Source organism: Chiroxiphia lanceolata, chromosome 29, assembly GCF_009829145.1.
Source record: "Chiroxiphia lanceolata isolate bChiLan1 chromosome 29, bChiLan1.pri, whole genome shotgun sequence".
In the NCBI taxonomy this organism is placed as follows: domain Eukaryota; kingdom Metazoa; phylum Chordata; class Aves; order Passeriformes; family Pipridae; genus Chiroxiphia; species Chiroxiphia lanceolata.
The window spans coordinates 1,926,683-1,950,130 of NC_045665.1; the positions used below are offsets into that span (position 1 = coordinate 1,926,683).

Below are 23,448 nucleotides of genomic sequence, written 5' to 3' on the forward strand. Positions count from 1 at the left end.
CGTGCGGGGCTTAAAAGCAACGCAGGGACCGGCCTCCCGGGAGGGGCCGGCGGCTCCCCCCGCCCCGGCACCGCCCCTGCCCCGGCCCGAGACCCCCCCGGCCGTGACTCACGGGCACGCGGGAAGCCCCCGACCCGGGAGCGGGGGATTCCGCACACGGACAGCGAGGAGGGAGCCTGTCTGCGCCCTGCCCGCACCCTGCCTAGACCCCTGCCCCCTGCCCGCGCGCTGCCTGCACCCTGCCCGCCCCTGCCTGCGCCCTGGCACACTACACCTGCACCCCCCAGCCCCATCTCACCACTGGCACCCCTAAACACACTGGAGCACACGTGGGCACATGTGTACACATACACACACACACACACACGCACACACACGCACACGCACACACACACGCACACTCGCTCCAGGACCCGGCTCGGAGCTCTCTGCGCAGAAGGGACAGGGGATATCACACCAGCACCCCTGAGGCCACCGAGAGCCCTCCAACCTGTCACACCCCACGATGGTGCCCCCAAATCTCGAGGCATGCTGGGTTGTCCTGGGTTAGGCTCTTCCCCAGCACCCCGTTATTTTGGGGTGCAGAGAGGCTGGAGACGGGGGGATGTTTGGTGGCACAGTTGCCCCGTCCCCACCTGTCGTCCCCACCTGTCATCCCCAACCAGGACCCTCCTCCTCCTTCCCGGGGGGGCAGGACAGGACTGTCGTGCACCCACCGCCCTCCCCCAGGGTTCCCCTTCCCCACCTGGCTGCTGCTTGTCCCCGGGCTTGTCCCAAAGCGCCTCGGGGGTGGCTCATCTGTGCGTTGAGTTTAGAACGTTCTCAGCCTGCATTCCTCCCCCATGGCTCAGCTCCGGGTGCATCTCCCCAACCCAGTGACACTTATGGGGCTCAATTCCCCTGGGGCGACCCCCCGCCCCGCCCCCGGCAGAGCCGACCAGCCTGCCACATCCTCCCAAATTCCACTGCTTTGACGTTTTTCCCCAGAAACGCCTCCGGTTTGGGCACCGCAGGGCAAAGCCGCAGGAATTGGATGGGGCTGGTGGGGTGGGGAGTGAAAAACCCCGTGTGCCGCCCGCCCCCAATCAGACACTGCCACAGCTCAGCTTCATCCCCCTTTATTCGTGCTCATCCCACGGCCGCAGATCAGACAGTGAAGCCCCTTCCACGGCCCAGCACGGCCCCAGCACTGGTCCCAGTGCAGGGGGCTGGGGAGAGGCATGAGGGCCACCCCAGGCTTCTCCTGCTGCAGGGCTGCCCCAGTTTCCCCAGCTGTTAAAGAGGGGTCATGGGGGTACTGACCTGTTTGACGGGTGGCTGGAGGGTGACGGCAGAGGCAGATTGGTGGGGGACCCCGAACCCCGAGCCCCACTCTCCATCCCCATGCTCACGTTCCCCCCGCCCCCCCCAAGAAAAAACCCAAGGAAGGACCGGGGTGTTCTCCTCCCAGCCAGCAGCCCCCCACTCCTTGCCCTTGATCTGTAGAACCCTAATTTATCTCCAGGGGAAAGGCCCCCCACGGAGCATCCTTGCTTTGCTGCCACCCCCTTCCCAAGGTACCTGCTCCTCGGCCGGGCCCTTGGAAGCAATAAATAATGTGGGGGTGTCCCGGCGGTGGGGGGGTGGCCGGAGGAGGGTGGGGGTGCAGAGTGCAGCGGGGGTCCGAGGACACCCCGGGCTCAGAGTCAGGCCATCCCGTTGGGGAGCTGGCCGGGGCTGTGGTCCTTGCGTGTGGGCTGGGGGGATGCGGGGGGCTCGTCCTCCTCCGCGGACGGATCTGTCTCGGCATCAGAGGGTTCTGCTGAGCCATGGTGGCCATTCTCGGGGCTGTAGAAGAAGGAGAGGGTGCGGAAAGCGGGCGCCATGTGGTCCTTGATGCGCTCCAGGAGCTGGATGAAGGAGGGGCGCTGGCGCGGGTTCTGCTGCCAGCACAGGCACATCAGCTCGTGGCTGTGGGAAAGAGAGGGCTCCCGCTGGTTTCGGGGGGCTCCAGCACCCCATGGCCCTCCCAGGATTTCCAGGATTTCCCCCATCAGCAGGGTGGGGGTCTGAGGGGGTGTCCCCCCCTCACTCACAGTTTGTCGGGACAGTTTTCGGGCCTCTCCAGGACGCCGTTGTCCATGACGAAGCGCAGGACCTGCTCGTTGGACATGCCCTGGTAGGGCTGCTCAGCCAGCGTGGCGATCTCCCACAGCACCACCCCAAAGGACCTGCTGGTACGGCGCTGCTCAGCCAGGAACTCCCCAAAACTCCCCCCTGGCGCTCCAGGAACTCCTCAAAACTCCCCCCTGGCGCTCCAGGAACTCCTCAAAACTCCCCCCTGGCACTCCAGGAACTCCCCAAAATTCCCCCCCCAGTGCTCCAGGAACTCCTCAAAACCCCCTCAGCGCTCCAGGAACTCCTCAAAACTCCCCCCTGGCACTCCAAGAACTCCCCAAAACTCCCCCCCTGGTGCTCCAGGAACTCCTCAAAACTCCCCCCTGGCTCTCCAGGAACTCCCCAAAATTCCCCCCCAGCGCTCCAGGAACTCCCCAAAACTCCCCCCCGGTGCTCCCCCCCAGCCCAGCACCCACCAGACGTCAGACTGCGTGTTGAAGATGCCGTCCTTGAGCGCCTCCGGGGACATCCAGCGCACGGGGAGCAGCCCCTTGCCCCCTTTCCGGTAATAATCCGTCTCGTAGATGTCCCGGGTCATGCCGAAATCTGGCAGGGGAGGGAGAGGAGGAGGAAGGTGTGAGCAGCAGGAGATGGGGGCTGGCAGCAGCCAGTCCAACACTGCCCACCCACCTCCAATCTTGACAGTGAAGTCCTCAGACACCATGCAGTTGCGGGCAGCCAGGTCTCGGTGCACGAACTTGTTGGCGTTGAGGTAGGCCATGCCGTCGGCGATCTCCCCCGCCATCTGGATCATGTCCTTGAGCGACGGCGGCGGCAGCCCAGGGTTGTTCTGCACCGTGCATAGACTCAGGGCTGGGGGGGGGCACACCAGGACCCCCCTGGGGGCAGGGTGGGTGTCACTTTGCCCATGGGGTGCTGTGGCACCCGGCCCAGCCCCTCACCTCGGCCTCGGGCCTGAGAGAACGCAGGTAGCTCTTCAGGTCCCCGCGGGTCATCAGCTCCATGATGACCAGAGCTGGCTGTCCCTGGGACACGACGCCGAGCAGACGGACCTGAGGGGACAAAGAGGGGTGGCATGTGAGTGGCCACACCCCAATGTCCCCTCCCTCTCCCTCAGCTGCCCACCTACCACGTGGTGGCACTTGAAGGCTTTCATGACAGAGGCCTCGTTGAGGAACTCGATGCGCTCCCGCATGGTGGCCAACTCATTGACTGTCTTCAGGGCCACCTTGGTCTCCTCTCCCTCCGTGACCAGCCCCAGTGCCAGCCCCTCATACACCATCCCAAAGGATCCCTGTCCCAGCTCCCGGATCACTGTGATCTTCTCCCGTGACACCTCCCACTCATCAGGCATGTACACTGCAGGGTGAGTGAGGATCACCCCATCCCCATCACTGTCACTATCCCCCTCTCCATCCTCATCCCATCTCCATCCCCATCTTGATCTCTATTCCCATCCTCATCTCCATCCTATCCCCACCTCCATCCCCATTCTAATCTTCATCCCATTCCTACGCCCATCCTCATCTCCATTCCCTCACCATCCTCATCTCCATTCCCTCACCATCCTCATCCCTCTCCCTATCCTCATCTCCATCCCATTCCCATCCCCATCCCAACTCCATCTCCATCTCCATCCCATCCCATCCCATCCCATCCCATCCCATCCCATCCCATCCCATCCCATCCCATCCCATCCCATCCCATCCCATCCCACCCCACCCCATCCCACCCCACCCCACCCCATCCCACCCCATCCCATGCCATTCCACCCCATCCCATCCCATCCCATCCCATGCCATCCCATGCCATCCCATCCCGTCCATCCCCATCCCGTCCATTCCCATCCCGTCCCATCCCATCCCATCCCATCCCATCCCATCCCATCCCATCCCATCCCATCCCATCCCATCCCATCCCATCCCATCCCCATCTCCATCCCAACTCCATCTCCATCCCACCCCACCCCATCCCACTCCACCCCATCCCAGTCCATACTATCCCATCCCACCCCATCCCATCCTGTCCCGTCCCACCCCACCCCATCCCTGTCCCCTCCAGTGTGACCCCAGCGAGGAGGGGGCTCAGCAGCCCCTCCCGAGCCGCCCCTGCCCGTCCCCACGCACTGTCTGAGGCACTGAAGTACTCGGGGTTGACGGAGGCGTAGAGGGTCCCACTGGGGTACCCGTCGTTGCTCCTGCCAGGGGTGGGCAGCGCTCAGAGGTGCTGCCCCCCCCAAGCCCTTCCCCAGCCCTTCCCCAGCCCCGGCTCAGCCGGATCCTGCCCCGGCCCAGCCCTGGGGGTGCAGAGGGGTCGTTACCTCTTCTTGTTGTAGAAGAAGACGAAGACGACCAGGCAGGAGATGAGCACCATGAGCACCACGGGCGTGACAGTGAGCAGGACGTAGAAGCTGCCGGACTCCTCCTCGGCTGCCGGGAGCATGCGGCCCTGGATCAGGGCCCGGGCAGGCTCATCCCCACCCACACCTGTCCCACCACCACCACTGGGCCGGAGAGAGGGAGCTCCCAGCTCCCCAGACCAGCAGCACCCACTGATCTCTGGGTGTCCCTGTCCCAGAGCATCCCCCGTCCCCCAGATCCCCCAATCCACCAGCAGCTCCCAGTGTCCCACTCCAGCAGCATCCCCCAGTCCCCCAGCTCCTCAATCCAGCAGCATCCTTGGATGAAGGATGGGAATAGGACCAGCCTGGCTTAGCAGAAAGCTTTGACTGGAACTCCACCTCAGGCTGGTGTTTCCTTTTTCAGGAGATGTTCAAATCTTTGGAAGAAGGGACTGGAAGGTCAGAAGGACCACAAGGATGAATATGAGAAGGGACAAAGCCCAACTAGAACTGAATCTGCCATAACAGACAATAAAAAATGTTTCTATAAATCTATCAGCAACCAAAGGAGGGTTGAGGAGACTCTCCATCCTTTACTGGATGTGGGGGACACAGTGACAAAGGTTGAAGAAAGAGCTGAGGTACTTCCTGCCTCCTTTGCCTCAGTCTGTAGCAGTAGGACCAGTTGTTCTGGGAGCCTAACCCAGTCCCCTGAGCAGGAAGACAGGGATGGGGAGTGGAATGAAGCCCCCATAATCCAAGGGGAAATGGTCAGTGACCTGCTGCACCACCACAGAGACACCCACGAGTCTGTGGGGCTGGATGGATCCACTCATGGGTGCTGAGGGAGTCGGTGGAAGGGCTCACCAAACCACTTTCCATCATTTTCCTGGCTAACTGGGGAGGGCCAGTGGACTGGGAGTGAGCCAAAGTGATGCCCATCTACAAGAAGGGTCAGAAGGAGGATCTGAGGAACTCCAGGACTGTCATCCTGACCTCAGCACCAGGGAAGGTCATGGAACAGATCACCCTGAGTGCTGTCACACAGGTAGGACAACCAGGGGATCAGGCCCAGCCAGCATGGGCTGGTGACAGGCAGGTCCTGCCTGACCAGCCTGGGCTTTTCCGTGGCAGGGTGAGCTCAGATGGCTCCGTACAGAGCCAGTCCCGTTCCGTGACTTCATGGATGGCCTGGATGGGGGGATTGAGTCTGAGGATGACACCGAGTTGGGTGGGAATATTGATGTGCTGGAGGGCAGGAAGCTCTGCAGAGGGATCTGGATCCAAGGGCTGAGAGCAATGGAGTGAGGGGCAACAAGGCCAAGTGCCACATCCTGCCTTTGGGTCACAACAACCCCATGGAACGCCCCAGGCTTGGGGCAGAAGGACTGGAAAGCTGGAAAAGGACCTGGGAGTGCTGGTTGACAGCAGGTGAATGTGAGCCCAGGTGTGCCCAGGTGGGAAAGAGGCCAATGACACTTGGCCTGGGCCAGCCACAGTGGCCACAGGGCCAGGGCAGTTCTGGGCACCTCAAATTCTGGGGTCAGTTTTGGGACCTTCGTGACAAGAGGGGCTGGAGCATGTCCAGGGAAGGGAATGGAGCTGGGGAAGGGGCTGGAGCACCAGGAGAAAGGTCTGGAGAACTCCTGAGGGAGCTGGGGGGGCTCAGCCTGGAGAAAAGGAGGCTCAGGGGGGACCTTCTCACTCTCTACAACTCCCTGGCAGGAGGAGGGAGCTGGGGGGGGTCGGGCTCTGCTCCCAGGGAACAAGGGACAGGACAAGAAGAAAGGGCCTGAGGTGATGCCAGGGGAGGTTTAGGGAATTAGGGATATTAGGGAAAATTGGAAAGCAGTGCTCAGGCTACCCAGGGCAGTGGTGGTGTCACCATCCCTGGGGGATTTAAAATGTGTAGCTGTGGCACTTGGGGACATGGTGGCCTTGGCAGTGCTGGGACTATGGAGTCTTGAAGGGCTTTTCCAACCCAAAGGATTCTGTGATTCTGTGATCCTCCAGTGTCCCAGTCCAGCAGCATCCCCCAATTCCCCAGTGCCCTGATCCAGCTCCCTGACCCCACAGCCCCCTCTCCCTGCCTGCCAGGGTCCCCTCTGATGTCCCCCTTGTCCCCCGCGGGTACCTGGCCCCAGGATGTAAAACTTGACGAGCCCCGTCCAGGAGCCGTTGCCGGCCAGGGAGGTGGCCCTGACCTTGGCCGAGTAGTTCCCCGGCTGGAGCAGGGCCAGGTGGACCCCCCCGTACTTGGAGTAGCGGTGGCGGGAGACGCAGACGACGGTGGTGACCTCCTGGGGTGGGGGGACAATGAGGGGGTGGCAAAGGGGCTTCATCTCCCCCCAGCTGTGTGCAAGCCTTGGGGGAGAGATGGGATGGGATGGGATGGGATGGGATGGGATGGGATGGGATGGGATGGGATGGGATGGGATGGGATGGGATGGGATGGGATGGACTGATATGGGATGGGATGGATTGATATGGGATGGGATGGATTGACATGGGATGGGATGGGATGGGATGGGATGGACTGACATGGACTGGGATGGGATGGGATGGGATGGGATGGATTGACATGGGATGGGATGGGATGGATTGACATGGGATGGGATGGGATGGGATGGGATGGGATGGGATGGGATGGGATGGGATGGGATGGGATGGAATGGGATAGGATGGGATGGGATGGGATGGCATGGCATAGAATGGCATGGCATAGAATGGCATGGGATGGGATGGCATGGCATGGAATGGGATAGGATGGCATGGCATGGAATGGGATGGCATGGAATGGGATAGGATGGCATGGGATGGGATGGCATAGGATGGGATGGCATGGCATAGAATGGCATGGCGTGGCATGGCATGGTATAGAATGGGATGCCATGGCATGGAATGGGATTGGGATGGCATGGCATGGCATGGCATGGATTGGGGTGGCAGGGGTGCTGTACCCCTATAACCAGACCTGGCAGGGGGTGTCCCGGGTACGTCCTCACCTCACTCTCCCGACTGTACTTAATCTCATACTTGAGGATGAGCCCGTTGGGGTTCTTGGGCTCCTCCCAGCGCAGCAGGACGCTGTTCTTGCCCGCCGGCTCCCACGTGACGTTCCCGGGAATGTTGTCAGCTTGCACTGGAGAGGGGCACAGAGCGGGTCACCTCCTGGGGGCATCCCCTGGACCCCGACCCGCTGCCAACATCCCGTCCAGAAGACATCCCAGCACGTCCTGAGGCAGGGTCTGGGAGGGGGGACGCACGCTCGGGCATGGTCCTGGCAAAGACGAAGGTGGCGGCGCTGCAGCCCACGGTGTGCGCGGCGTGGTTGCAGGCGTGGATGTCGATGCGGTACTCGGTGAAGTGGCGCAGCCGCGACAGCACCGCCCGGTCACGAACCACCTTGTCCTCGAAGATCTGGAAGCGGGGCTTGGGCTCCCCTCTGGCGGGACTCGGGGCCGGTGGCTCCGCCCAGGAGGCGTTGGCTGGGGAGGTGACGGCCACCACGTCCCTGCGCTGCTTGGGGGTCCTGCGGGAGACGGGGACAGGAGGTGGTGGGGAGCCAGGGCGCCGGGGTCGTCGAGACCCTCCAGGCTTGTGTGGGCCCCGCTCACCTCTGTGGGTTCTTGTTGATGGATGTCACCTTCCAGGGTGGCCTGAGACAGCGGGAAATCAGTTAAAGGATCTGCCAGGAGCGGCCACTGGACCCCCCCCATCCAGGCAGACACACACACCCCCAGCCTGGGGGAGCCCCCCAAAGCAGGGACCCCCCCCAGATGGCACCTGGGAATGGTGATGGAGTTGTGAAGGAAGTTCTCAAACTTCTTCTGGAAGGACTCGGCCTCGCCCTCCATGCGGAGCTGCCCGTCGGCGGGGCGGCAGGGGCAGCACCGCTCCTCCGCATCCTGCTCCACCTCGGGGCCGTCCCCGTCCCCAAAGCGCGTGTCTGCGCTGCTGGTGGGCAGCTTCAGACCTGTGGGCAGCGACGGGCAGGGCTGGCAGGCTGCCGGACCCCGGCTTAGGGGGAAAATCCCTGTCCCACTGGTGTCCTTGGCTGCTATACCCAACCTGTGTGCGCTGCCCTTGCCTGGCAGCCCTGCCTGCCCTGCCTGCCCTGCCTGCCCTCACCTTTGTGGCAGTAGTCGTTGATGTAGAGCTCCATGTCCTCGGCCAGCTGCTGCCACAGCACCAGGTAGTAGGTGATGTTGCCGTTGCGCTGCGTGGGCGGCTTCCAGCGCACCACGATGTGGGAGGAGGAGTTGGACATGGAGATGACATCCCGGGGCACCGTCGGGGCTGGGTGGACACGGGGTGTCGGTCTTTCTTTGGGGGGGGGGTACCACGGGCATCCCCAGCCCCCTGCCAGCCCCTTACCCGCCGGCATGGTGCGGATGTAGACCACCTCGCTCTGTGCCCCGTAGTTGCGTCCCTCCTCGGCGGTGGTGAGGGTGATGGCACGGACGAAGATGGCATATTGGGTCCAGGGGCGGAGGTTAAGCAGGGCCACCCCTGGCTCCTGGTCACTGCTGAGTGGCAGATCCACGTCCAGCACGTTCCAGCTCTGGGCCCCACAGGCATCCTGCCCCACATACTCTGACACATTCTGGAAGGGTCTGTCCCACACTGGGCATCAGGGAAGGCCCTGGGACCCTTCCCAGCCACACAACTCCCTGGGGGTTCCAGCAGCCCACCAGGGCACAAGGACATCACAGGCTGGAGTCCCCATTCTCCACACTGGAACTCCCCACAGGTTTCTCCCCGGGGTCCACCCCTGGACACTGGGTCCCACCAGACACTGGTGACACCCCTGGGTGCCCCAGTCATGTGCCAGGTCCCCCCTTGGGTACTGAGGACCTCACCCATCCTGCCCCAGTACCCCCTTGGACAACCCTTCCCTGAGCCCTCTTATCCTGCTCCAGGATCACCCAGAACATGGACAGCCCAGGACACCCCATTCTGCCCAAGGTTCATGCCCTGACATCAGGGACCCCCTCACCAGACATCCCTGTTCTGCCTCGGATCCTCACCCCAGACACAGGGGACACCCACGGACTCCCTGTCCTGGCTTGGGTTCCCACCACTGAGTCCCCCCCACAAGACTGTGGACGACCCCCCCAGTGGGGATGGTGACCACTTACGACTCCTTGTAGTAGACGATGAAGCTGAGGAGGTCCCGGTACTCGGGGGGCCGGTACCGCTCCCACTTGAGGAAGATGCGGTCGGACTCGGTGACGTTGGAGATGAAGTGCAGGGTCTGGGTCTTACCTGTGGAGCGGAGGCAGGGCTCGGGCAGGGAGGGGGTCACGGCACTGCCGGTTGTCCCCATGCCCGTAACTCACAGGACGCCCGGTCCCCGTTGGTGCGGGGGTTGATCTCGGCCTTGTTCTGCCGCCCCTTGGTGCCCGTCACCTCCTCCATGCGGTAGATCTCGGCCAGGCACAGCTTGGGGTTGAAGGCAAAGTACATCTTGCCCACAGGGATGGAGAGGACGTGGTGGCTCCAGTCCCAGAGCTGCTGCAGGTTTTGGTTGTCCAGGACGTACAGGGTGTAATTCCTGGGGGGGGGGGAAGGTGCAGGTGGAAGCGGTGGGCACGGGCACCCCCAGAGCCACACGTCCCCCCCCCACACGCCCTGTCCTCACCCGTCCACCATGGAGTCACCACGGATCAGCTTGAGGTTCTTGAAGAAGGACAAAGAGACGAGGGCAAAGGAGTGCTTGATCTTCAGGAAGCCCGTGATGGTCTCGATGAGCCCCAGGCTGCTCTGCAGCTCCGAGGCCAGGTTATCTGGGGACAACCCACGGTGTGAGCTCAGGGAGGGAGGCACCCCCCCATTAATTCACTCCGCAAGGTAAAAGACCCCCTGCCTTCACCCCCAGCCCCCACAGCTGTTCTCCCACCCGGGGCAGGTTGTGGGGGCCGGACGTGGCACTCACAGCCCCGGCGGATGTTGAGGATGAGGTTCCCCTCGATGAGGGTGCAGCCCACCAGCTCCTGCGCTGCCCGCGTCGAGTCGATGGTCTTGGTGCCCACCTTGCACTCCTTGGGACACAGGCCCTCGCACTTGTGGCAGAAGATGCTGCGGGCAGGACGACAGGGTACTGTGAGCTGGGCACTGTGCCACCCCCGTGCCCATGCTGGGGGCCACCGGGAACCCCCCCCACCTGCTCTCATTCCTGGTGTATCCCGAGGGACACTCGGAGAGGCACTGCCGCTGGTGGATGACGAACTTGGAGGCATCGCGGGCGTTGTCGGAGACCTTGCGGAGGCTGGCGCAGTACTCGGCGGTGACGCAGCGCCAGCCCTCGTACTCGTAGGTGCGGGGCGGGCACGAGGGCAGGCAGTGCCCGTTGAAGTGGAAGTGGCGGCAGGCGACGCAGGCCCGGCTGTCGCGGGGGCGGCTGCAGCCCCCCAGGCACTCGGCGTGGCAGCACTCGCCCGCCGCCGTGCACGCCGAGCCCGCGCCACACGGGCACACTGCGAGGGGAGACAGCGCCGTGGGCAGGGGAGACCCCCGGGCATGGACCCCAGCACGGCTGGGAATGGGTTGGAGGAGAGGGAAGAAGTGGGAAGGGCTGGGGGGGCTGATGACACCCTCTGGGTCTGGGGAGCAATGGGATGGAGGGTGGGATGGAGAGATGGAGAGGTGTGGGGATGGAGGAATGGATGGTGGGATGAAGGGAGAGAAGAGGAGTGTGGAGATGGATGGAGGGATGAAGGGATGCTGAGATGGGGGATGCAGAGATGGTGGGATGGATGGAGGGAAGAGGGGAGGGAGGGAGAAAGAGAGGGAGGAATGCACTGATGGTGGCATGAAGGAGGAAGGAGGGATGGTGGGATGAACGGAGGGAAGAGGGGAGGGAGGGAGGGAGGGAGGGAAGAGGTGTGTTGGGATGGATAGAAGGATGGAGGGATGAAGTGATGCAGAGATCATGGGATGCAGAAATGGAGGGGTGAAAGGAGGGAGGGAGGGAGGGAAGAATGCATTGATGGTGGGACGAAGGAGGGATGGAAGGATGTAGGGATGGATGCAGAGGTGGAGGGATGCAGGAATGGATGCAGAAATGGAAGGATGGCCAAGCAGTGGGTGGCCGGCCAGGCAGGTGGGTTGATGGGTGGTTGAGTGACCCGTGGGGATGGGCGGATGAGGGGCTGGACGGAGGGACAGCAGGACAGAAGGGTGGACGAGGGGAGGCTCAGCCTGTGCTGAGCCCCAGTTGAGCCCCAGCTGCCCGGAGCATCCGAGGCCAGGGCCACAGCCGAGGCTGCAGCCCCGATAAGGATCTGTGTTTATAGTACAGATTTTATTACCAGGTCTCCTGTTTACAGCAAACGAGCCCAGGAGGGGCCCGTATTTACCTCGCTGCTGGGAAAACACGGCAGCCAGGAGCTGGCCTGTCCTCCAGAGGATGATACAGCGCGGATCCGGTTACCCTGCCACGCTGCCGGCACAGCACGGGGGAGCCACAACCACGTGCCAGGGCCTGCAGCTCCACCAGCCATCCCCAGTGCCCTCCCAGTTTACCCCACAGTGCAAACCATCAGCGTCCCAGAAAAGCAGCCGGCACAGCCGAGCTCTGGGCCACTGGCACCCACCTTTCTGGCAGTAGCTGGAGGTCCAGCAGCGATAATCCAGCTGCCCGTTGACGCTGGTCTGCACACACGGCTTCTCCACGTCCAGGATGCCCGGGCAGACGTCGGCGCACTCCTCGGCCAGCTTGTTGCCGACGATGTAGGTGCTGTCCCCGATGTCGGGCAGCAGCAGCCCCCAGTCGATGGTGGAGAGGTGGCAAAGCTCCTGGTTGCGTTCGATGCGGACGGAGCCGCGCAGGATGTGGCCCAGGCTGTGCAGCCCCACGTCCCGCAGGTGCGGCATCTCGAAGATGACCAGGGCGTAGCTGAAGAAGAGGTTGGTGCCGCGGATGACGGAGAGGTTGGGGAAGAGGTCCCGCAGGCTCTCCAGCCCGTAGACGCGGAAGAGGAGCAGGTACTCGGTGATCATGAGCAGGCGAGGGAAGCTGAGCCCCCGGAAGTCCTCAGCACCCGTGGTGAACATCAGCAGGATCTGCAGGTTGCCCTCGATGATGGAGCAGTTCTCCAGCTTCTGGAGCTGGGAGACGTCATTGCGGATATCCATGCTGCCGCAGACTGGGGTAGCAAGAGGGGGAACCTCATGGGCGGCAGGGACGGGGCAGCTGACCCCCACCCCCACCCTGGGATCCCCCAGGGGGTGCTTGGCAGAGTTTAATATCCCAGCACTGCCTGTCAAACATGGCTGGAATTGGTTTGGGCAGCCGGGGAGACACGAGTGGTTGTGACAGGCAGCCGGCGCGCTGTGGCTCCCGGGGGCACAACGCGTCTGTCAGCGGGATGCTAACGAGGCCTGGCAGCCCTGGCGCCTGCCTTGCCCCATGGCAGCCCCAGGACCACGTCCCAGCCCCGCTGCCCACCCCAGGGGAAGCCGGCTGGGGTGTGCAGACAGCTTTCCCCTTCCCTGAGTTGTGGGACAGCCATGGGGGGCTCACGGCATGCGTGGACCCACAGTTACCCAGTGAGTCGTAGCTCCTGAAAGGTTGTTCCCATTAACTCCCCGGCAGTGCCCAGGCAGGTAACGGGGCACGCAAGGCTACCACAGGTGCCCATATGGCACAGCCTGGGCCACATTTGCTGTCCCAGGGCTTCTCCACCCAGGCTCAGGCAGGGAGCAGGAGAACTGAGGCAGCACAAGCCCAGCACCTCCTGCTTCCCGGTCCCAGCAGGGATGCAAGAGCCAGGATGAGCAGAGAGCTTCCCACTGGCAGCATCCCCAGCCCAAAAGTGCTGTCCAGGTCCTGGAGGGGGTCGGGGTCGTGGTTCACCCCTTGTCTGGCCCAGCCAGCCTGGGCTGGCGGCTCATGGACATATCCTGTGACCTTGTGCCCGATGGCATTTTTCCCCTCTCAGTATCACCTGTTAACTGCTGGCACCGTGATCCCGTGGGCACTGAGCTCTGGCAGCTGCCTGTGCCCTCTCACCCCAGCACCACACCAGGGCTTGGCTCCTCGCTGGGAGCCCTGTCCCCCCCCAGTCAGGACAGCAGAGTCCTCTATCCTCCTGCAAAACCGGCCCTGGGTGCAGCACCGACCCTGGGGGTTACAGCCCCTGCTGCCACCGTCACCTCCCTGACCTTGCAAAGTCACCCTGTGAGGGGACAGGGGTCCCCCGTGCCCCTGAGGGGACAGGGAGGGGACAGGGATCCCAGGTGGGAGCTGGCACAGCGAGGTGTGTCCTCTGGGAAGCTCTCGGATGCTTCATCCCCCTCCTCCATCGCTCCCACCCCCCCCCAGCACAGCCCCTCAGTGCTTGGGGAAACTGAGGCACGGCTGGCAGGGAGAGGGGAAGGCAGGACAGACCGACAGACCCTCCTGGTGCCGCCGGCCATCCCCCGCGGTGGCTGTGCCCCCTCTCTACCGTGCCACCCCTCTCCGCCCTTTTCCACCCCAGCAGCCGTGCTGGGACCAGCGCTCTCAATTCCTGCGACAATTTCCCACCATCCCAGAGGGGCTGAGCAATCCCCGCCCCCGGCTCCAGCTGAGCCCCCCACCACGTTCCTCCCTCACCCCATCCCAGCAGTGGGGGCGTGTGGGGGTCTCACACTCTGCCCCGTCTGCCTAAAACGAGGGGTCTGCAGCCGCGGGGGAAAACCGAGGCAGAGGGAGCACCCAAAGAGCTTTGCCTCAGGGTTTGGCTCTTGCAAAGCCCGGAGCACAGGTATCACCCCGCAGCCCCCCCCCGCCCCCCAGAACTGTCCCCCCAGGCAAGCGCTCCACCCTCGCCCCTCTCCCGGCCACCCCCTCCCAGGCACTTACTTTCGGACGGGGCCCACACGGGGGGCAGAGGGAGGGGACCAAGGACCAGCAGCATCACCCCCAGCCGCAGGGCACCCGGCGCCCTCGGCCCCATCCCCGAGCGAGACCCCCGGGGTCCCGTCCCTGTCCCACCTCGGGCGCTGCTGCACCGCGTCGGGTCCCACTCGCCGTGTCCGGCGGCACCTGGGGCACGCCGGGATTGGGGGGGGGCACGGCCCCTGCCCGGACCCTGCGGCCCCTTCACTTTTGTTTTCGGCTGCCGCACACAAAATATTTAGCCTGACAACTGCCAGGGCCAGGGCCGGGGCTTGTTTGGGAAATACAGAGGGGGAAAACAGGGCGGCCCCCCCGCCCCCCGTGCTGGAGTGGGCGGGAAGGAAGGGCTGCCTCCTGCCTCAGTTTCCCCAGCCGGAGCAGGAGGATCCAAGTTGGTCTGCCACGAGAGCAGCCAAGAACACATGGAGACACACCCCCCTTCCCCCAGAGCAGCACAGAAGGGAAGGGACAACCCTCCCTCACAGGGTGGATCTGGGGGTGCCAAGACCTCTCGGCCCCCGGGGTCCCCACAGCCCAGCAGCCTTACAGTGAGGAGGAGGAGGAGGAGGAGGAAGCTGCGGGCACTCGGCACTCGGCACCAGCTGGGTGTGACGACCCAGCCTTGAGGGGAAGGAGACGCAGGAGAAGAGGATGGAGGAGGGAGCGATATTTATTTTTCTCACTAGGGCAAAGCAGGGAGGGGGGTCCGGGCCCTGGGGCAGCAACACCGGGGGGGTCAGGAGGGGGGTGCTGCTGTCCCAGTGACCCCCCGACACAATGGGCAACTGGGAGCACTGGGGCCAGACAGTGCTCCTGCCTCCTGGGCTGAGGAGATGAGGGGACCCCCAAGGCTCCTCCCAGGGGGGCTCCTGTTTTCTTTCAGGGGGGCTCAGGAGCTGCTTCTCTGCCGGCGCAGCAGCGCGATGGGGGGGCTGCTCTCCTCCTCCTGGTCGCTCTCACAGCAGCGCTGGGGGCACAGGGGGGGCTGGGGGCAGGGACAGGACTCCCCCCGGGGAGGGAACCCCCCCAGAGGAGAGGGTACCCCAGGTGGAGATAACCCCCTTTGCACAGCCACTGCACAGCACCCCCTCCATTTGGGGGGGGTCAGGCTCCCAGATCCCTTCTCCCCCTCCCCAGCCCGTGTTGGGTGGGCTCTGGGGGGCTCCTGGGCGCTCACCAGCTCCTCATCCTCCTTGCTGAGGCCGCAGAGCAGCCGCGTGCGGCACAGCCGGTTGCAGGCGGACACCATGTTGTAGGAGAGCTGGGGGGCAGGAGGGAAGGGGGTCCAGGTGGGGGTCCCTCCCCAGCTCTGCCCTCCCCCCCACACCTCCACACTGCAGACCCCCGAGAGGGAGCCAGCCTTGGGATGCAGCCCAGCCCGAGCTCCCCGGGGGCCTCAGGGGTGGTGGGATCCCCAGAGCTGGGAACCCCCTCACCTTCCACTTCCTCCGAGCGTTGAACTTGCGGAAGTTTCTCATGTTGATGGAGGAACGACTCCGGCTCAGCACCTGCTTCCTGCTCAGGGGCTGTGGGGGCGAGGACACGGCGCCATCACCGTGTCCCCACCTGCATTCCAGGGGTCCGGCACCCACCCCCTGCCTGCCCCTCTCACCTTGATCCAGGGGTGCACCAGGCACTCGGCCGCCGTCATGCGGTGCCTGCACACAGGGGGAGGGATGGGATGGGGTGGTCCCTCCCCCACCCATCCACCCGGGGGTGGGGATGATGGAGATGGGGATGGGGGTGGAGGTGGAGATGGGGATGATGGAAGTGGAGATGGGGTGGGAGAGAAATGGGGATGGGGATGGGATGGAGATGGGGATGGGATGGAGATGGGGATAATGGGATGGGGATGGGATAGAGATGGGGATGGGGATGGGATGGAGATGGGGATAATGGGATGGGGATGGGATGGAGATGGGGATGGGGATGGGATGGAGATGGGGATGGGGATGGGGATGGAATTGAGGCTAGGGATGACAGAGGTGGAGGTGGGGATGGAAATGAGAAGGAGGTGGAGACAGAGATGATGGGGCGGGGATGGCAGTGGAGATGGACATGGGGATGATGGAGGTGGAGATGGGATGAGATGGGGATGATGGAGATGGGGATGATAGAGATGGGAAGGAGATGAAATAGAGATGGGGATGATGGGATGGGATGGAGATGGGGATGGAATTGAGGGTAGGGATGATGGAGGTGGAGGTGGGGATGGAAATGAGAAGGAGGTAGAGACAGAGATGATGGGATGGGGATGGCAGTGGAGATGGAATGGGGATGGGGATGATGAAGATGGGGATGGGCATGGGCATGGGGATGGGAAGGAGATGAAGGTAGATCTGGTGGGCTGGGCTGGGGCCTTACCCTGGCTCCTTCACCAGCAGCTGCTGGATGAAGTCCTTGGCCATCTCGGAGGTCCGGCTGAAGCAGCGCTCCTCGAACTCGTAGGCACCAGCCACAACGTTGGAGAGGGTCTCAGCATCTGTCTCACCCTGGAAGGGGGACAAGCCGCTGAGCCTGTGGGGACATGACAGAGCCACTGAATGCCAGGACGTCACTTGGCCACCCCAGCACCCCCAGTGTCCCTGTGCCTCAGTGTCCCCAGCACAGGGAGCACTGCCCCACACTCACAGGATGTAGGTGATGACCCCGATGCTCCTGAAAGGCAGAAGTGGGTATCAGATGCTGCTCCCCCCGGGGCCCTCTCCATGCCCGTGGCACCCAGGGGGGTCCCTCCCCACCCACCAGCTCAGCCCGGTGCCCCCAGGTCCCGGCTCCTCACCACATGTCTGTCGCGGAGCTCAGCGGCTCATAATTGATCACTTCAGGAGCTGGGGGCGAACAGAGAGCCCGGGCAGGACATCAGAGGGGACAGCACCGTCCTGCTACCTCCCTCACTGCACACCAGAGGTCCCTTTGCCACACCCCCCAGGGACGTGCCAGCCCCTACCGATGTACTGGGGGGTCCCGCAGAGGCTTTTGAAGGTGACACCATCCTCCAGCTGCTGGGCCAGCCCAAAGTCGATGATCTTGATCTGGGGCTTGGGGACGTCCCTCTCCTGCAGCATGATGTTCTCGGGCTGTGGGGACGTGGTGGGGTGAGGAGGGGATGGCAGGGGGTGCAGCAGCACCCTGGGGAGCTGGGCAGGGTGCGGCCAAGGCTCCGGAGGTGCCTGGCAGGGCAGATGCAGCCCCTGGATCCTCAGGGAGCAAGGACAGGGCGTCTCCGTGGGCACCTTGAGGTCGAGGTGGGCGATGAGGCGGGCGTGCAGGTACTCCACCCCGCGCAGGATCTGCCCCAGGAACTCGATGGCCTCCTCCTCCGACAGCGTCTCCTTCTCCGCGATGAAGTCGAAGAGCTCCCCCCCGGCGATCCTGCGCACGGCGGGGCGGGGGCAGCTCGGCCACCTCCGACACGGGGCACAAAAAGGGCTCTGTCCCCCGCCCCCCGCCCCAGGAGCCCACTCACAGCTCCAGGACGAGCACCACCTCGGCTCTGCTGGCGAACAGGTCGTGGAGCCGCATGATGTTGGGATGGTTGAGCTGGCGGAGGATGGCGACTTCCCGCTCCACCTGGGCCCGCTCCAGCCCCAGGCGGCTGCCCCAGCAGCGCCGCGTCTTCACAAATTTGGCGGCGTAGAAGGTGCCGGTGCCGCGCTCGCGGCAGCGCCTCACCACGCCAAAGTGCCCGCTGCGGCGAGAGGCCGGGCTGGGGCACGGCCAGGCTGACCCCAAAGCAGGGGAGGACCCAGGCGTCCGGACACCTCCGGGGCAGCTGGGACCCCTGCCTGTGCCCCTCTCACCTGCCTGGATCCCTGCCCGTGCCCCTCTCACCTGCCTGGATCGGTGCCTACACCCTGCTCACCTGCCTAGACCTTCTCACCTGCCTGGATCCCTGCCTGCACTGTGCTCACCTGCCTGGACCCCACTCACCCACCTGCACTGCACTAACCTTTCTGGATCCCTACCTACATGGCACTTACCTGCCTTCATCTCACCTTTCTGTACCCCACTCACCTGCCTGCTCCCTGCTCACCTGTCTGGATCCCTGTCTGCACCGCTCTCACCTGCCTGCCTGGATTCCCACTCGCCTGCCCAGATCCCTGCTCACTTTCCCAGATCCCTGCTCACCTGCCTGGATCCCACTCACCTGCCTGGATCCCACTCACCTGCCTGGATTCCCACTCACCTGCCTGGATCCCACTCACCTGCCTGGATTCCCACTCACCTGCCTGGATTCCCACTCACCTGCCTGGATTCCCACTCACCTGCCCAGCTTCTCCAGCAGCTCATACAGGTCCTCCACGTTGCCCGGGCTTGGGGCAGCCTCCAGCCCCTCGCTCTCTGCAGCCCTCCCAGGCTCAGCCTCATCCTGTAGGGTGGCACCAGGACCCGGCTCAGCCGCCTGCCCAGGCTGTGGTGACGTGCCAGAGCTGGGGGTGCAGGGACCCCCATCCCACAGAGCGCCCCAACCCCCCCAGTACACACTGGGGGGATTCTCCAGTATCCAGCGACTGAGTCCTGGCCCTGCCCAGTTCTCCCAGTTCTCCCAGTTCCCATTAAACTCCCCAGCATGTGGAAACTTGGAGACTTTCACCCCTTGACCAGGGGCCTGTAGGAGCTGCTCAGGGGGGCTTGGAAACAGGGCAGGGGTGGGAAGGGAGGGGGTTCACAGCAGCCCCCTTGCCCCCCACTGTGCTGGGGGTGCAAAATGCAGAGAAAAACCAACACTGTGGTTTGGTTTCTTAAAAAAGGGGGATTAACAGCAGATGGAACCACCACCGTGAGCTCAGCTGTGAGTCCCACCCCCTCACCCCCCCAGCCCCCGGGCAGGGCCCCCCCACATACCCATGGCTGTGGCTCACCTGGGTGCTGTCAGGGGCATCCCCCGGCCCCCCCTCGGGCAGGACCCCGTCCTGGCCACCCTCAGCCATCGCTGCCAAGACAAGAAAGCACAGGGTGAGGAGTTGCAGCAGTCTGAGCAGCAGGTTCTGGTAGTGGGGGGGCTGCAGGGGTGAGAAGCTGCCAGAATCCTCCCCCGTGTCTGAGAGAGTCACTGCCAGCGGCTCTGGGACAGACCCGGACTGGCCAAGGCCGAGCCCAGCGGTGACAGCGGCAGCACCTCAGGATAAAAGAGTCAAGGGAGGGCAAAAAGTGATTGTGCGAGAGAAACAGCCCTGCAGAGAGACCAAGGTCAGCGAGGAAGGAGGGGCAGGAGCTGCTCCAGGTGCAGCAGAGGAGATTCCCTGGCAGTCCCTGGGGGTCCCTCGGGGAGCAGAGACCTGCCTGCAGCCCTGGAGGACCCCACGCTGGAGCAGGGGATGCCCGAAGGGGACTGTGACCCTGTGGGAAGCTGAGCTGGAGCAGGGCCCTGGCAGGACCTGTGACACCATGGAAAGGGACCCAGACTGGAGCAGTCCCTAAGGAAATGCAACCTGTGAAAAAGGATCAACACTGGAGCAGCTCCTGAAGGACTGAACCCATGGAAGGGACCCAGACTGGAGCAGTCCCTAAGGAAATGCAACCACTGGAGCAGCTCCTGAGGAGCTGCAGCCCATGGGAAGGACTCACACTGGAGCAGGGCAAGGACTGACTCCTCTCCCTGAGCAGCAGCAGAAACAACCTGTGCTGAACTGACTGGGGTCCCCATTCCCATCTCCCTGCACCTCTGGAAGGAGGAGGTAAAGCCCAGGAAGGAGGGAGGGGTGGGAAAAGGTGTTTTTAACTTTATTTTACTTCTCATCATCCTGCTCTTAGGTGATTGATAATAAATTCAATTAATTTCCCCAAGTCAGGTCAGTTTTGCCCATGGCATTATTGGGTCAGTGACCCCTCCCTGCCCTAATCTCAGCTCAGAAGCCTTTTGTTACATTCCCCCTGCCCTGTCTGGGTGAGGAGGGCAGTGATGGAGTGGCTTTGGAGGCACCTGGAATCCAGGCAGGGTCAGCCCACCACAGCAGGGAGAGGGGTTTTGGGGGGGGACAGACACCTGCCTGAACCTGGCACTGTCCCCCTCTGAGGGGGGGACATCTCTCATCCCCAGCAGCTCCAAGCCACAAACCAGCCTCTCTGGGCTCACACAGAGCAGGCCAACACCAGGACCCAACCCTCCCACGCCCCAGTTTCCCCAGCTGCAGGAGGGGGTGGGTGATGCTCCAGCAGTGGGGGCAGCGGGACCAGCAGGGATGCAGAGAATGGGCAGTGGGGCTCCAAGCCCTGGTCTTGGGGCCACCTCGTTGTCCCCAGCCCTGTGTCCCTGGGAGCAGGAGGTTTCCTGGGCCAATGGGGTCCAAGGTCACCGGGAAAGGGATTAGGACCGTAATATTGGCCAGAGGTGGGGTCCCTCCCCAGGAAAAACAGGGGAGATCCCAGATGGATTTGAGCCCCACAGGGACAGCCCCTGGGGGGACTGGTTGGATGCAGCCTGGCAGCGCATCCCCGGCCCCACAGGGCTCTGCTTGCACCAAACAAGGGCTAGGATCCTTCCTGTCCCCTCACAGTGGCCCCAAGAGACAGTGAGTGGTCTCCAAGCCCGGTCCCCCCTCGCTCTGTCCCACTCCCACCCCGGCTGTGCCCCCTTACCCTCCCTGAGCCCTCCTCTGCACCCAGCAGCGCTTCTGCCTCGCTCTGGCCAGGACAGGGGACAGCCACTGCTCACGGTGACCGTCCTGTGGCCCCCCCGGGCTGGTGGGGGCCCCTTGGGGTTGGTGGGGGCACCCGGCCAGGCACTGCTGGGCCCTGGCACCGCACGGAGCCGGCTGGTCCCAGGGCTGGTACGTGCACGGGGGCGGCTGCAGCTGAAGCTGGGCCAATGTCCCTGGCACGTGACGTGTCCGTGGGGTGACAGTGTGTCTGTTTGTCCCCTGGGATGGACACAAGCAGCCAATCCCCCCATCCCTTGCTGGAGAGCCCACTCTCACCGTGCTGCAGAGCTGCTTTGGCAGGGAGGGGAACTGAGGCCCAGGTGGCCCCAGGCCACGGCGGCCACAGCTGAGCTCTGGGCTGCAGAGCTGGACCTGCAGGGGCTGTCCTGTCCCACCACATCCTGGTGCTGCCCACCAGGAAAACCAGCCTGGCCTCGGCACCAGCTGCTGGAAAATGTGCTCCCAGGTCAGCATCCAACTACCAAAAAGCCCCTGCAGGACCCCAAAACCCCCCAGCTGACCAGGATGGCCCCCAAGCCCAGCAAGTCGTGGGGAGCTGGGACCCCTCACCTCCAGCTCTGACCTTCCTCCAGCAGCCCCCCACAGCTCCAGGCTCTGCCTCGCAGTCCTGGCGTTCCTGGGGTGCTGGGGCAGGCTCAGGATGAGAAAAGCTCTTTGCGTTCCTCCTCCTGAGGGCTCTGGAGGAACCCCCCCAGCTGCGCAGAGGAGCCAAAAAAGGCCTTTTAGGGACAATTCCTGGTGGTTCCAGCACCTCAGCTCCTGAAGGAGGGGCCAGGACTCGGTGGGACAAGGTGCTGGAAGACGATGTCCCCCTCACCGATGTCCCCTCACTGATGTCCCCCCCTTCCGATGTGCCGGTGAGGGTTCCAAACAGGAAACCTGACCGACAGGACACCAACCCTGCGGAGGGGAAGTGAGTGGAGGGTGTGAAGGCTGTGGGGAGGGACAGGTTTCTTAAGGTGGAGAGAGCTGGCTCTGCGTGCCGGGGTCTGCCCGGGGCACTGGGCACCATCCCCACCCCGGGACTTGCAGAGCCACCCAACCCTGTCCCGGTGCGATGGATGAGTTGGCTCCCGCCCTAACCCCTTCCCTAATCCCTAATCCCCGCAACCCCCTGAGACGCAGCCGGGTTGGCACCGCTGTCGCCGTGGGGCGGTCAGAGCCTGGCACAGCCCGGAGCGAGGGTGGCAGCTGGCACGGGGCAGAGCAGCAGCGCAGGCAGCTCGGCTGCTGTTTGCTGTGCCGATGCCCCAGGAATGTGCCTGGCTCTGGCAGCCGGAGCCTGAGGAAGGGGGATGACCCTGGGCACACCAAGCCCTGCTGCCCCCTCGCCCGGCGAGGTCCCAGGATGAGGATGGGAGGAACGGGAGCCCTTTGTAGGTGTGGATGTGCCGGTGGGAGGGTGGCCGGAGCCCCCTCCTCGCCACAGCCCAGCCTGTCCCTTGGGTGCCGGTGTCAGCTCGATGTCAGTCACCTCAGTGCCACCCTGCCACCTTCCCGTGACGTCTCCCCACCACGCGAAGGCTCTTTGCAGCTTCGGTTGCCGCTTCCTGCCCGTCGCAGGAGGGGAAGGCGCGAGCACAGGCGGGGCAGGGGCTCTGCCCACCCTGCCCGTCCCCTGCCTGTCCCCCTGCCCACCCCACCGCCTCCAGCCACGGACACCCGGCCCACCGAGGCCGGACACAGGTAGGAGCGTGGGCTGGGGGTCGGGGCCGGGGTTGGATTCGTACCGAGGCCGAGCAGCGAACCCCGAGCAGGGGGACACGGGCCGGGCCGGCGCCGGGCGGTGCAGGGACACTCCCCCCACCCAGGGCACGATGGAGGACGGGCACGACAAAGGGGTGCAAAGGGAGGGAGCGGTGCCCCCTGCCTGCCCCAGTCCTACCGGCCAGATCTTAACCCCTCTGAAGGGGGAAGTCCAGCCCAGGAAGGTCTCGCGGGGCAAAGCCTTCTGCCCATTTCAAGTCTGATCTGAGCCGTTCCCACCTCAGGAGCACAGGGTTTCGGAGGCACATCCCACCCCGAGCAGCAGAGCCCCCCGAGTTGCCCCACTGAGGCCAAGGTGCTGGGGGTGGGGGAGGAGGGATGAGCCCCCACCTCCGCGCTGGCCCCTCCCCGGGCCGGGGGACGCACAGCGAGGCAGGGACAGTGGCGTTGTCCCCGGCTGCCCAGCCATGCCCAGGCAGGACCTGACTCGAATTTGCCTCCCCAGTGTTCCTCGAGTTGAGTTGCTGCAGTTTGGGTTGGTTTGTTTCGCTTTGTCAGCACCTTCCCCACCTTCCCCTGCCCGCGGGGGTGCAGGGCTGGGCTCGGTGCTGCCGCGGGTTAAAGGTGGAGCCGGGGTGCCTTTCCCGCGGCTGGGTGCCCCTGCTCTCAGACAAGCCTCTACCAGCTCCTCTGACTCAGCTTTGCCTCCCGGATCCAACCAGCCCCAGCAT

At 64.0% G+C, this 23,448-nt stretch overlaps 2 protein-coding genes across 2 annotated transcripts; both read right to left on the minus strand.

Moving 5' to 3' along the window:
- Nucleotides 1–1,439: 1,439 nt before the first annotated feature.
- INSRR (insulin receptor related receptor) lies at nucleotides 1,440–12,604 on the minus strand. The gene is made up of 21 exons (XM_032713016.1): nucleotides 12,058–12,604; nucleotides 10,626–10,938; nucleotides 10,398–10,540; nucleotides 10,104–10,248; nucleotides 9,802–10,016; nucleotides 9,601–9,727; nucleotides 8,837–9,075; nucleotides 8,591–8,758; nucleotides 8,246–8,435; nucleotides 8,077–8,118; nucleotides 7,726–7,991; nucleotides 7,465–7,601; nucleotides 6,594–6,759; nucleotides 4,439–4,547; nucleotides 4,245–4,315; nucleotides 3,248–3,477; nucleotides 3,060–3,170; nucleotides 2,788–2,947; nucleotides 2,574–2,703; nucleotides 2,076–2,210; nucleotides 1,440–1,950 (listed from the first exon to the last, which is right to left on the minus strand). The coding sequence occupies exons 1-21, from the start codon at nucleotides 12,596–12,598 to the stop codon at nucleotides 1,686–1,688; spliced, it is 3,903 nt and encodes a 1,300-aa protein (XP_032568907.1). The 5' UTR covers nucleotides 12,599–12,604; the 3' UTR covers nucleotides 1,440–1,685.
- A 2,393-nt stretch (nucleotides 12,605–14,997) lies between these two features.
- On the minus strand, nucleotides 14,998–21,870 carry LOC116799720 (death-associated protein kinase 2-like). The gene is made up of 14 exons (XM_032713048.1): nucleotides 21,828–21,870; nucleotides 21,560–21,705; nucleotides 19,211–19,281; nucleotides 18,614–18,717; nucleotides 17,815–18,036; nucleotides 17,582–17,720; nucleotides 17,296–17,425; nucleotides 17,128–17,176; nucleotides 16,977–17,003; nucleotides 16,710–16,862; nucleotides 15,958–16,003; nucleotides 15,782–15,871; nucleotides 15,523–15,606; nucleotides 14,998–15,312 (listed from the first exon to the last, which is right to left on the minus strand). Exons 3-14 carry the CDS (start codon nucleotides 19,277–19,279, stop codon nucleotides 15,235–15,237), a joined length of 1,191 nt encoding a protein of 396 aa, XP_032568939.1. The 5' UTR covers nucleotides 19,280–19,281; nucleotides 21,560–21,705; nucleotides 21,828–21,870; the 3' UTR covers nucleotides 14,998–15,234.
- Between the last annotated feature and the right edge of the window lie 1,578 nt (nucleotides 21,871–23,448).